General features: G+C 34.8%; 1 protein-coding gene across 2 annotated transcripts in view; it reads right to left on the minus strand.

The window, feature by feature from the left end:
• Positions 1 to 13,940, minus strand: part of Nup37 (nucleoporin 37) — a 44,801-nt gene continuing 30,861 nt past the window's right edge. For both annotated transcript variants that reach the window (XM_046429661.1, XM_046429662.2), the window contains exons 6-10: positions 10,684 to 10,774; positions 3,075 to 3,256; positions 2,570 to 2,620; positions 763 to 856; positions 1 to 266 (exon numbers count right to left, since the gene is read on the minus strand). In XM_046429661.1, the coding sequence (XP_046285617.1) occupies positions 153 to 266; positions 763 to 856; positions 2,570 to 2,620; positions 3,075 to 3,256; positions 10,684 to 10,774 (532 nt within the window). In that variant the 3' untranslated portion in view covers positions 1 to 152. The remainder of the gene's footprint in view (positions 267 to 762; positions 857 to 2,569; positions 2,621 to 3,074; positions 3,257 to 10,683; positions 10,775 to 13,940) is intronic.

Genomic DNA, 13,940 nt, shown 5'->3' on the forward strand with positions numbered 1-13,940 from the left:
TAATTTTTCAAATCATCAATATTTTATTTAACAAAAGCAATAACTGAGACATTTCTAGAATTTACAGTATATCTGATATAAAAATAAGGAGTTTCCAAAATATGTACTAAAAATACAAAGTTTAAGAATCTAAAATACAGAGAAAATTTATTTTATATTTCAGTCACCCAAAACAACAGCTTGTGGTCTCCTCCAATTGCACACAGTGGGAGAGTTCTATGCCAGGAAAGGCCAGATCCAACGGCTACAGAACCAGTGAGGACAGGCTATAAAATATGAGAAGAATTAAAGAAGCAAAATAAATGCCCAAAGCTCATAAATGAAAACTAAAAATAATAAATGCACTGATAAATTATCTTCGTTAAGAGCAGAAATACTACAAATATGCTTCATCAGAGGTGAAATGCAAATTATTTATTTGTAACCAGTTTGAATGAAGGCTACAATCCATTTATGAATAACTGATATTGCCCTGACTCAAGAATTTTTGCAGTTGGCATCAACCAAACAAGCCAAATTTGATTAATATATTTAGATGAAAGAGAAAATACAGAAGCAACAGAAGAACTATGCTTCTTACATGAATTCTGGCAAAAACACAAAATCCGTTGTCACTGGTGATTTAAACATCGAAAATGCTTTCTCTTTCAATTTAAGCAGATAAAAGACATAAGTGTCTTTAGTTACAAGTTACAAATTTGTGAAAAAAATCAAATCACAAATTTAAAAAAACAGATATTCCATGAAAGATTTTGACATTACCTGAGTGTGTCCTAGATGATGAATTTGCAACTGGCTTGTCATTTTGCCCGGATAACCAGTGGTTGCAAACAAGTTTTCACTAATTGTGGACCATCTAAGAAATGAGAAAGCATAAGAATTAAGCAAAACTTACTACGGATAACTATGAGGTTTTCTGAAATGAGTTCTCCCCCACCTCACACAAAAGCAAAAATTTTCTAATTCTAAATCTGGTAATGTGGTTTTACATTTAGACTGGAAATAATTATAGTTAGCTATTAATATGTTTTCATTTTGTGAATATTGTTTTCTTTTTTCCTTTTTTTGGTTATTCTTATTCATGGACAAAACACCTTTATTTTATTTGTTTGATTTTTGTGTGGTGCTAAGGATTGAGCCCAGTGCCTCACACATGCTAGGTAAGTGCTCTGCCCTGAGCTACAATCCCAGTGCCACATTTATTGTTATTATGTCACTGCATTAAGCTCCAAGGTTACACAAGGTTAGCATAGTCCTTTTCTTCTATCCAAGGGGCAAACAGTGTAGTCAGAAATACAAGGCACAAATAAGACAACAGACAGATATAAAAATCTCATAGTACAATACATTTAGTAAATAAATTTAATGTTATTAACATTTCTTATAAAATTAGCAATACATTTATATGTTTAAATCCTTTGGGATGATATAAATGTCTAGAATATTTAAATATTTAAGCTTCAAGGCATCTTGGACATTGCGGTTAACCACATCAGTGTTGCTGGAATTCTGACAACACGCCTAGCTAGCATAATAAACGGTGTGTGTGTGTGTGTGTGTGTGTGCGCGGGGGGGGGGGGCAGCGGGCGGAACCTGGGTTTGATTTAAAAACATAGCTAGTCTTGTACATTCTGAGTTGCCTACCAACAGTTATTCTGCCCCCTTTTTAGGCTAATTGAACCCCAACTTTTTCTGGCACAGTACGTCCAACCCTAGGAGATGAGACATAACTAGCTTAAGGCAGTCATAGCAATCCCCAATGAAAGGAGAGTGCTCCTGGTTCTCCTCTGACATTAGACAATCTGGCATGAGGCTAGATGCCTGGAAGTCTGGTAGCCATCTTAGAGCTTTGAATCAACTAGCCTCAAGCTTGACCATTGAGGATGGCAAAGGAAAGAATGAAAAGTGTCTGAGCCCTTTATTAACACTGGAGAGCTGCTAAACCAACACCCACACGGTTTCTTAAGTACCACAGTTCATTGGTTTAAAAATATTTGTTTGCTACCAGCTCTGAAGTCAGGATGCAGCTTATATTTATGGCATTCTTACATTATTTAAATATATTTTATTCTCAATAATGGTGTCCCAAGTCCTACAATTTTGGGGGGATATTTTAGATCTGATGAAAAATAACATATTAAAAATGTTCTTTTGATTGTAGTATCTGTTATTTGGTTTGCCTATTGTTTAAAACTGAAAACAGCTAACTGATTACACTTTACAATGGAATAGTATGAAAAATGAAATGAATGAAAAAGATCAAGGCATGTCAATTTAAGTAAAAATGAAAGCCATCATGTCAAAGATGAGGAAATATACTATTTGGCATGTTCTCATTTAAAACACAACAATAAGCTTTTTATAAAGTAAACAAGGTAAGTACATTTACATCTTTATCAGCACAGAACAATAAGGAAGCATAATATATATTTCAAATGTTGAGTGATACTGACAGAGTGGCAACATGTATTTTTGTGAGTTATAAAATTTTTCAGAGAAAATATCTGGAAAAACCCCCACTCGTAGATTAGACCAAAAGACAAAAATTCCAACAAAAATGGTTCATTACCTGAATAGGTAGGCTCGATCCATGTGCACGGGTCTTGTCTCTTGAGGATAACTAAAAAAGGATTTTGCATTGTGTGATTTTAATGTGTTAGACTCAAGTAGATGAAATGAAAATTGATGTTTTCTCTTTAAAAGCCCAATATACTTAAGTTGTAACAAAATTCCAAGTAAGCACCCATTTAAAATAGATAAACTATGACAAGACTTAGAATCATTCATTACAGGGCACATCTTTCAACAGGGTCAGAGTTATTCTTCTTTTCTAACATAAGTAAACATTGCTCAGATCAAAGATTTCCTCCTCTGTGTTGTCCTTTCTGGGTTACTCCCAAAGTAAACCTGCAAAGCATGAATATGTTATGTGAAACCCAGAGCTCCAGCCCTTCTACAGGAGACACTCATTTTCATTCCACTTGGAGGTCCAGATTATAAGCATAGCCCAGTAGATCATTTAGTTATTGTTACTGGCTTTTTGGTAAGAAGAGACAAACATGCTAAGGAAGTACCTGGACCGAGTGATATCCCAAATTATCCAATCATTTCCTGCAACAGCTCCAACTTTGAAGGTGTTTTTTAAGCACCAGTGTGCTGACATTAATGGTATCTGTTCTGATTCAAGAGACAAAATAGCCTGTTGAGCCAACAGATCATAAAATCGGATTGTTCCATTCTTCTCTGCAACCATCAGCTACAAGTGAGAAAAAGAAAAGAACACTTAACCACTGATCTCACTAGCTAACCCTGAGAAACAAGCAGAGATTCAATGTTATACTACTAAAAGTAAACATATGCTTATGTTTAAAAAGAGATAAAACACAAAAGAAATAAGAAAGCTATGCAAAAATGTCTATAAAATATGGGGAAAAAAGAAACAAAAACTTCAGTTAAAGATTCAAGAAATTTTTTAAAAAAATATTTTTTAGTGTTGATGGACCTTTATTTTATTCATTTATTTACATGTGGTGCTGAGAATTGAACCCAGTGCCTCACACATGTGAGGCAAGCACTCTACCACTGAGCCACAACCCTAGCCCACCCTCCCCCAACAAAAAAACAATTTTAATGATGATGTATGGTTGCTAGGCAGAAGAGATCAACCTAAACATTCATTCTGAGAAAAGTTAACCTTTTATGTTAGCTTTGTTGTCTGGCAAGGATAGCCAAGTATATATCCTGTATTATACATCCTTATGCAATTTGTTTCCACAGTGGAAGGCAGCATTGGAACAGTTGAAGAGCTCAGGTAGTTCTGAGTACCAAGGCTGCTTCCTTCAGTTATAAACTGATCGACTCCAACATATGATCAACAGCTCTCTCATTTCTAAACTGGAAATTGGAGGATGAGGATAGCTAATGGATTGTTGCAATGATTAAATGAGTAGCCTTAGAAAACTATTCCCTTTTTTCTAAGATGCCACTGATTTAAGATATTCATCGAAGGAGTTACCTTTGGGCTGGGATGTAGCTCAGTGTGGCAAAGCGTCTGCCTTGCATTCGCAAAGCCCTGGGTTCGACCCCCAGTTCCAAAAAAGACAAAAAAAAGAACCCCACCAAAAAAAAAATGATAAAAAAAAAAAAAAAAAAAAACCCTTTTCTATACCTAGCAGACCCAAAAGGGTCTACAAAGAAACTATTAGAGCTAATAAATGAATTCAGCAAAGTGGCAGGATATAAAATCAACACGCATAAATCAAAAGCATTCCTGTATATCAGCGACAAAGCCTCTGAAATGGAAATGAGGACAACCACTCCATTCACAATATCTTCAAAAAAAATAAAATACTTGGGAATCAACCTAACAAAAGAGGTGAAAGACTTATACAATGAAAACTACAGAACCCTAAAGAGAGAAATAGAAGAAGATCTTAGAAGATGGAAAAATATACCCTGTTCATGGATAGGCAGAATTAACATCATCAAAATGGCGATATTACCAAAAGTTCTCTGTAGGTTTAATGCAATGCCAATCAAAATCCCAACGGCATTTCTTGTAGAAATAGAGAAAGCAATCATGAAATTCATATGGAAAAATAAAAGACCCAGAATAGCAAAAACAATGCTAAGCAGGAAGTGTGAATCAGGCGGTATAGCGATACCAGACTTCAAACTATACTACAGAGCAATAGTAACAAAAACAGCATGGTACTGGTACCAAAACAGGCGGGTGGACCAATGGTACAGAATAGAGGACACAGAAACCAATCCACAAAACTACAACTATCTTATATTTGATAAAGGGGCTAAAAGCATGCAATGGAGGAAGGATAGCATCTTCAACAAATGGTGCTGGGAAAACTGGAAATCCATATGCAACAAAATGAAACTGAATCCCTTTCTCTCGCCATGCACAAAAGTGAATTCAAAATGGATCAAGGAGCTTGATATCAAATCAGAGACACGCCGTCTGATAGAAGAAAAAGTTGGCTACGATCTACATACTGTGGGGTCGGGCTCCAAATTCCTCAATAGGACACCCATAGCACAAAAGTTAATAACTAGAATCAACAAATGGGACTTACTCAAACTAAAAAGTTTTTTCTCAGCAAAAGATACAATAAGAGAGGTAAATAGGGAGCCTACATCCTGGGAACAAATCTTTACTCCTCACACTTCAGATAGAGCCCTAATATCCAGAGTATACAAAAAACTCAAAAATTAGACAATAAAATAACAAACAACCCAATCAACAAATGGGCCAAGGACCTGAACAGACACTTCTCAGAGGAGGACATATAATCAATCAACAAGTACATGAAAAAATGCTCACCATCTCTAGCTGTCAGAGAAATGCAAATCAAAACCACCCTAAGATACCATCTCACTCCAGTAAGATTGGCAGCCATTATGAAGTCAAACAACAACAAGTGCTGGCGAGGATGTGGGGAAAAGGGTACACTTGTACATTGCTGGTGGGACTGCAAATTGGTGCAGCCAATTTGGAAAGCAGTATGGAGATTTCTTGGAAAGCTGGGAATGGAGCCACCATTTGACCCAGCTATTCCCCTTCTCGGTCTATTCCCTAAAGACCTAAAAAGAGCATGCTACAGGGACACTGCTACATCGATGTTCATAGCAGCACAATTCACAATAGCAAGACTGTGGAACCAACCTAGATGCCCTTCAATAGATGAATGGATAAAAAAAATGTGGCATTTATACACAATGGAGTATTACTCTGCATTAAAAAATGACAAAATCATAGAATTTGCAGGGAAATGGATGGCATTAGAGCAGATTATGCTAAGTGAAGCTAGCCAATCCCTAAAAAACAAATGCCAAATGTCTTCTTTGATATAAGGAGAGTAACTAAGAACAGAGTAGGGTCGAAGAGCATGAGAAGAAGATTAACATTAAACAGGGATGAGAGGTGGGAGGGAAAGGGAGAGAGAAGGGAAATTGCATGGAAATGGAAGGAGACCCTCAGGGTTATACAAAAGTACATACAAGAGGAAGTGAGGGGAAAGGGAAAAATAATACAAGGGGGACAAATGAATGACAGTAGAGGGGGCAGAGAGAGAAGGGGGAGGGGAGGGGAGGGGAGGGGGGATAGTAGAGGATAGGAAAGGCAGCAGAACACAACAGACACTAGTATGGCAATATGTAAATCAATGGATGGGTAACTGATGTGATTCTGCAATCTGTATATGGGGTAAAAATGGGAGCTCATAACCCACTTGAATCAAAGGGTGAAATATGATATATCAAGAACTATGTAATGTTTTGAATAACCAACAATAAAAAATTAAAAAAAAGATATTCAATAATCAGTGTTTTTAATCTGTGACTTATCAAATGCTGTGCCTATCTAAGTATATGAGCTGTTGATGCCCAAAGAAAGTACTCTATAAAATTCTCTGAAGTTCTTTCTTTTTTAAGAATGCTGTTTAAATTCTGATTATATTAAGATAAGAACATCACTGAAGGTGTGAACTAACAGTGGTAGACTGGAAAGAATGTGGAAACTGGCATGAAAACTCCTAGTCTCTGCCACAATCTGATGAAAGACCTGAAATCTACTTCTTTCTCACCCATAAAATGGGGGACAATTATATCAGACTCAAAAAATTACTATATGGCTAAAATGTGATTGGACTTGTATCACAAAATAGCATAAAATGTTGTTACTACTTCTAACAAGATAGGCCATCTCTAGCTCAGGGGTTTTGGCCGACATTCCATTACTCTTCTAACAGTCCTCCATTGAACATCTACTTTATTTATATATACAGTTGACTCATTACTTGTGGGAGTTAGGTGCTCTAAAGTGGCTGCAAACACTGAATTAGCAAATTTTGAACAACTGTTCCTAGGGTAAATATAGGGTTAGATTCTTGGAAGCTCCAAAGATCATTTTTCATAACTGGTCAATGCACACATACCTTTGTGTTTCTGTTTAAAGTCACCTTATGTAAAGTACATTGATTCATTAACATAGACCTCATAAGCAAAAACACTATAACTTATTCCTGAAAACAGCTTATCTACACATATATTTTCTCTATAAGGCATAGCATAGCCTTGTACTTAGGAACACTAGATAGCATTTCAGTACTGTGTTTTGGGGCCATTTTACACAGTAAAATTAACAACAAAAAGCACAAAGATATAAAAAAATGTGCCACTGGCAGACCTTGGAAAAGACATGTATTTATATTACGAGGACTAAGAAGGCAGTGCCACCTTGTCTGACCTTATGTGGGAATGTGCACATTAGATGTTTCAATGTTTTTGCTGCTCTGCACATGTCTGTGATTTCAAAAGTGCTAGGAATACTGATTTTGTGGTTACAAATACATTTTAATAAGTATATTAATTTATAAATACAAAATCTGTGAATGAGGATCAACTTTATACAAATATACATGTAAACACTGTTAATTTCAACAGAAGTCAAAGATAAAAGACATGAGCCTCAATCTCAATAAAATTTCCATTTTACTATATGTATTTTGTGATTTCCAGATTATATGGCTCTTTTATGCAGTTTATATCCCATGTGATTTTTTTCTAAGAATTCTATGAGACAGGTAATCAGAGACCCAACTCTCTTCTCTTTTGTTTTTTTCCATCAAGATCAAGCATAAGAGAATAAAAATTCTGTGTTTGATCTGACATGGTAGGCCACTGGAAAGCACTGGATTGTTGTAGCTGTAAAAATACCTTCAACATCTGATTGCTTACTATGTACTTTCAAAAGGATTTTAGAAATGTTAACTCATTTAGTGATGCTATAAAAAAGTATTTTATAAGTTGAGGAAATGAAGGCAGTAAATGAGAGAGTTTAAAGAACTACTGAGTGGCAGGCTTGAACTTGACTTCAGGCAGTTAACACAAAAGTCCACACTCTAAACCAATTCTCTGTGACACTTTTCTGTATTCTAAGCTTCTAAGTTTAGGAGTGATATGTGAATCTGCTATTTTAACAATATTAACCAAAAAGAAGGAAGGATTTTCAAAGAGTAGAGAGTCAGAGACCTCAGAAACAATCAATGCCTGATGGAAGCTAACTGAGAGAACAGGAAAAGGAAGATGCATCTTAAGGAAGAAAGGAACAAAAAGAGTTAGTGACATGAAGGAACACGTAGAGTTAGGACATGAAGGCATGGAAATGTTTGTTGAGGGAAGGAAAGAATTAAATATGACTTTAGGTTTGTGAATTAATGTGATTTGGAGCAGGGACTTCCAAACATTAGGAAATCATAGAAACATTAAATATAAAAGGAATTTTAATGATCTTTAGAAGAAAAATAAAGCATATGGAAGAAAGTGATCTGAAATATTAACAAATTCAGCATTAATTTACACGTTTGGAGATAGATGTTGTAATAAATTTTCTTACTTCTCATCTAGGTCATTTTTTTTAAAAAAAGTAGTTTATTGTAGTTAAACATAGCAGTATTAACATTTTGGTAGAATCTTTGTTTTAAGTAGACTCACGGCTCTAGGGAAGAAATATAGGCATAAAACAAAATTTAGGACCTGGATTCAGAAATAATACTTAAGCATCTAACATGAATAAATTAGAACATTTTGTTCATACATATATCCAGAGCATAATTCTCATAAAAAGATCTAATAGGCCTGAAACAAATTTCCAAGGAATCCCAGGGTCAAAGAACACACCGACACAGTCTGGGGCTTATCTCTTCTCTGAAAGCTGTGAGAAGATTTGATTATTTGTTCTTTATGTTAGTAGACTACTAAATAGATTTTTAAAAATTCTAATACTTATTATCTGTGATGCTGTATTTACATGTATTTCTTCCTTAAAAGTCAAAAAAGAAAGAAAAGAAAAAAAAAGAAGAAAACTTTAAGAAGGAAACTTATTCCTTTTATTACCCCCTATTACAAGAGGGTATAGTATCAGTGGAAACTAATCCTTGGGACAACTCACAAATACATAGGGGAAAAAAAAAAGATGACGGTATAAAAAGAAAAAGATACATGCAAAGTTACTCAAGAGGACTAGGGTAGTGCAGCTAGGGCTTTCAAGACAGAGGTGGTCCATGGTGGAAAAAGCTGCCTTGGGATTAAGAATTAAGGAAAAGGACATTTTATGTGTTGAAAATATCAGTGGTAATTTCTGAAAGAAGTGAATGAGACAGTGAATGAGACAGTGGTTGGACCAAGAGACGGGAAAACAGAACCCAAGTTAAAAGTTATGGGCAATAGATTCAAACATTTAGAAATAAAAGATGTAAAAGTTTAAAATTTAAAAGATGTAAAAGTTTAAAATTTAAAGGAAATATGGAAGACTGCAATCATCAACAGCAAAAACTATTGAGTTGAGTTGCTTGGGTTCAAATGCCAATTCTTTCACTTACCAGTGATGAGACTCTGGGCAAGTTTATTTAACTTCTCTGGACCTTGGTTTCCTTATCTGTGAAATGGGGATCATCTGAGACTCATAAGAGTACCATGAAAAGTAAATGAAATGCTAGCTGAGGGCCCAGTGCGCTTGAGCATTATTTGTTTGCCATGGTCAGTCAAATTTATCGTTTTGTGCAAACTTAAGGATATTACAGAATGGAGAAAGTGTATAAAGACATTAGAGGGCTGTGAAAATAGGATGCCTAAGGGACAGGAATGAACCCCAGAGAACAGCTGAAAGATTACTTTTAAGAAAGCTGAAACTTCTTGGATTCTACTCAGATATAATAAATGTAGTGATGTTAAATAGAAAATATTGGCCAACAACATAACTTTTTTTTGGTGCTGGGGATTGAACCTAGGGGTGCTTAACCATTGAGCTATACCCTTAGCCCCTATTTATATCTTATTTAGAGACAGGGTCTCACTGAGTTGCTTAGGTCCTCAGTGAGGCTGGCTTTCAAATCACTATCCTCCTGCCTCAGCCTCCTGAACTGCTGAAATTACAGGCATGAGCCATCAATAACAACTCTTACTGAATGGCTCCTGTTTTCCCGATGAAATGAGAGTTAAGACCAATTGATAATCAGATCTCTTAGTGTATCTTTAGTATTTTTAGGAAGCTCTACTCCGAATAGAAATTGAACATCACTGTAACCAGGGAAAATCTGCCTGAAGTCACTGATGCTTCCTGTTTATATGTTATGGCTCACAAGCTTGGATGTGCCTTTTTTATCTTTTTATTTTTGGTATTGGGGATTGAACTAGGGTCGCTTTACCACTGAGTTATATAACCAGCCCTTTTTATTGTTTATTTTGAGACAGGGCCTCTCTGAGTTGCTGTGGGCCTTACAAAATTGCTGAGGCTGGCTCAAACTCACAATCCTGCCTCAGCCTTTGGAGATGCTGGGATTATGGGCAGGTGCCACTGTGCCTGTCCTTTTTCCTTTATTAACTTCACAATGCTACTAGATCGTCTGGGTATAAGTTTTTAGACTAAATCTGCTACACGTCAGGAAAAGTGTACTCTGAATAAATGCCATTTGTGGATGATGGCTGTCAAATTAAAACTAACAATTTTAGATAAACTTTTAAAGTACAGATATCTAGACTAATCCAAATGTACTCATGCCAATTAGAGTTTCTGAGATGGGAAGCTATTGATTTTTCTCTTCTATGGGTATATGTATTGTATCTTATATGTCTTTTCAGCTGATTAAAGAAAGCTAGGTTATAAATAATAACCTTAAAATTTTCTTCAGGATGCCAGCACACACTCATTCCAGGGGAATGAAGAACAAAATGAGCTGTCTGTGCTCCTTCCAAGTTCCAAATCCTAAAAAAAGAATAAGAGTATAATGTTAAATATTCTTGATAAATTACTAGTAAAATCAAATTTCCATAAATTTATTCAAAGCTCTTACTACAAATTATGATAAACACTTGTAATTATTTTAAAAGACAATTAACACTGCTATTAGAAAAGTGGTATGAAGAATTTAGTTTTACGAAAATCATGAAACAAAGAGACACACATTTTTTAATTAATATAAGATAGCAACACAATAATTTGTTTTTCAATTATACTCTTTACCTTATGGCAAAATATTGAAGCTTCTAGGTAAATTATCAGGGTACATTTTCACCTAGTAGTCACTTCAATTAACCAGGAATGCTTAACCTCCCATCCCCTACCCAGCACTTTCATTTTCAAAATAACATATAAAGAAGCTAATATGAAGTGGTGATGAGCATTTAGAGGCATAATCATTTTCCACAGATGGAATTGCTTATGCCATGTACATTTGGGTTTCCAACCAGAGGATACTTCCTATGTTATACAGTTTCCAATCTGACTCACTTCTTCAGTGTTCTCTCCCAAAGGTAGCTGGACTTGATAGCTACTAGATTAAAGGTGTGTTGAAGACTGGGCACTTGGTTCCTCCTACTCTTTTTGTCCTCATTAGTTACAAATCCATGGTAACAAGGACCAGGTTACTCTCTGACATGGATCTCCATCTCAATGGCATTCCCACCTACAGTGGGGAATTAAGACCCCATAATCTCAGGTATGGTACTTTGTTCTGAGAACTGCTATTCCCCACCCAGACTTTTTATGTCAACTTAAGTCTTCTTACTCAGCCACTATTATATGGTACTGGAAGAGATTAGCATGCAAAGATAGAAATTAGTAGGTGGCTGGCAAAGTGCCCACAGAATTATGGTCTTTGAGAACTGAACACTTCAGGGACTGGGGCATAGACCAGTGGATTCTGTGCTTAGCATGCTTAAGACCCTGGGTTCCTGGGTTCATTTTCTTCTGGTTTTTATAGTTTCTCTCTCTTTAGGATGAAAACAATTTCAAAAAAATTCAGGAATATATCCTATGCATAGAGTTAAATTTTATTTCAAAGAATGTAGATATATTTATTAGACAATGCAACTCTGTGTTAAATGACATTATTTCAAATATTTTTCTTCCTTGTAGAAATTACAGAGTATCATAGTTGCATATAAACTAACATTTTTTATGATTATCTACTTGATTAAATATTTGAAGCATACACTTTTCTTTTGCTAAATCAACACTTTTCATCTGCATTTACTACACAAGGGAGACAATTACAATTTAATGGAAGAGGGGAATCACATTTACCAATGGTTTATACAATTGAGTTTCACTTCCCACAATGAATGGGATTATTAATTATGGCAATTGAATATTTCTTTCTTCTCTATTTTCATTTGCATAATATAGCACTGGGTTTGCATATATTTTGCCATTATTGAAACAGCATAAATATTCCTTCCAAATTCAGTGAATCCCATGAGAAGATGGTTTAAAACATCCATTCTTTTGATCTTATTCTAATATATATTTGATTTTTTTGTTGGCTACTATATAAATTGAGGAAATACATACCAGACATTTTTATGATTTTTTTCAACATTTTCAAATGAAGGAAAAAAAAGGGATAGAAAATCTAGGTTGAGATATTATATAAAATTGTCAACTAATTAAGTATATTCCAATAAGCCAAAATTTAAAACAGTATTTTATCCTGAATAGAACCTAATTTTTTAAAAAAAACTGACTTGAACACAAGGAAGGTTTAAAGAGAATGATCCAGATTAATTTTTAGGGGACTAGGATAAAATGATTTATGGTTCATATTTATATGCTTATTCAATAATTCTCAGTGGTTGCAAACTTAAGTAACTAAGTATGCAAAATACAATAAATTGGGCTGAAATAAGTTATCCTAACCAAATTAGCTACAGATGGTATAATTTAGGTTGTTAAGGCCTATTTCCTTTTTTGATAAATTATAAAATTAAGCCCTTCTCAAATCCTTTTATGGAACTCAACTCATTTTTCTTTGTCTTTACTACATGGTTCATATAGTCCACATTAGTTTCATCAGATAAAGTCACATTGCTTTTGCTTTTTTATTTTATTTTATTTTTTAAAGTTTTTTTTTTTTAATTTTTTAAATATTTATTTTTTAGTTTTCGGCGGACATAACATCTTTGTTGGTATGTGGTGCTGAGGATCGAACCCGGGCCGCACGCATGCCAGACGAGCGCGCTACCGCTTGAGCCACATCCCCAGCCCCATCTTTTGCTTTTTTAAAAAATATATTATGTGTAATAAAAGTATACAAATCTTAGGTATATAATTAAAACTGAATACACTCAATGAGACCACAGAGTATTTCCAGAATTCCAAAAGTTGCCTTGTGTTCCCATCACATTTCCTTGCTTTTTCACAGAAGAGCTGACTACTAACACTGCTATCCTAACTTCTGCTAACACCATAGCTTACTTTTTTCTGTATTTTACAATCATATGTTACATATTTTTTTGGTCATTAGGTTTTATGAGATTTGCAAACTTTGTTGCATGTTGTAATCTCTTCATTCTCATCTATCAAAAAGAGAAATAAGACTTGACAACTCAATTATACAGTATTCCATTATTTAAGTATACCACAGCATATTTATTCATTGTACTGCTGACAGATATTTAGGTTGTTTCCAATTTTTGGTCATTACCAAAAATGCCACTATAAACCTTTTGTACATGGTCCAATTTTATTGAGTATAGATATACATATACCACCCCCGTTACATACACATACCTGCTAGGTACATACCTAGGCACGGAATTGCTGGACCATAGTTTACAAATATGTTCTTCAGGTATCACTGAACAGTTTTCCAAATTAGCTGTACCTCATACTTTCTTTCATTGTTCGTTTTTAATTACCAATGGAAAAAAGCTAAAACTTTCTCTTATTTCTGATTAAATACTGTCAGAATGGCAAAAAGGACAGCTTTTCAGTTGGCCTTATTTTGTAATTCTTGCATTTTATATTGTTCTTTTTATATATCTATGTATGTATATATTTATGTAAGTTTTAAAAGGTAGTGAATACAATATACAGAAGCTCTATAAATGGATTTCCTTGTGACAGATTCTTCCTTTCTCCCTCTGTAGAA

Source organism: Marmota monax, unplaced genomic scaffold (genome assembly GCF_021218885.2).
Source record: "Marmota monax isolate L192 unplaced genomic scaffold, Marmota_monax_Labrador192_F-V1.1 WCK01_AAM20220418_F8-fsc00051, whole genome shotgun sequence".
NCBI classification, from domain to species: Eukaryota; Metazoa; Chordata; class Mammalia; order Rodentia; family Sciuridae; genus Marmota; species Marmota monax.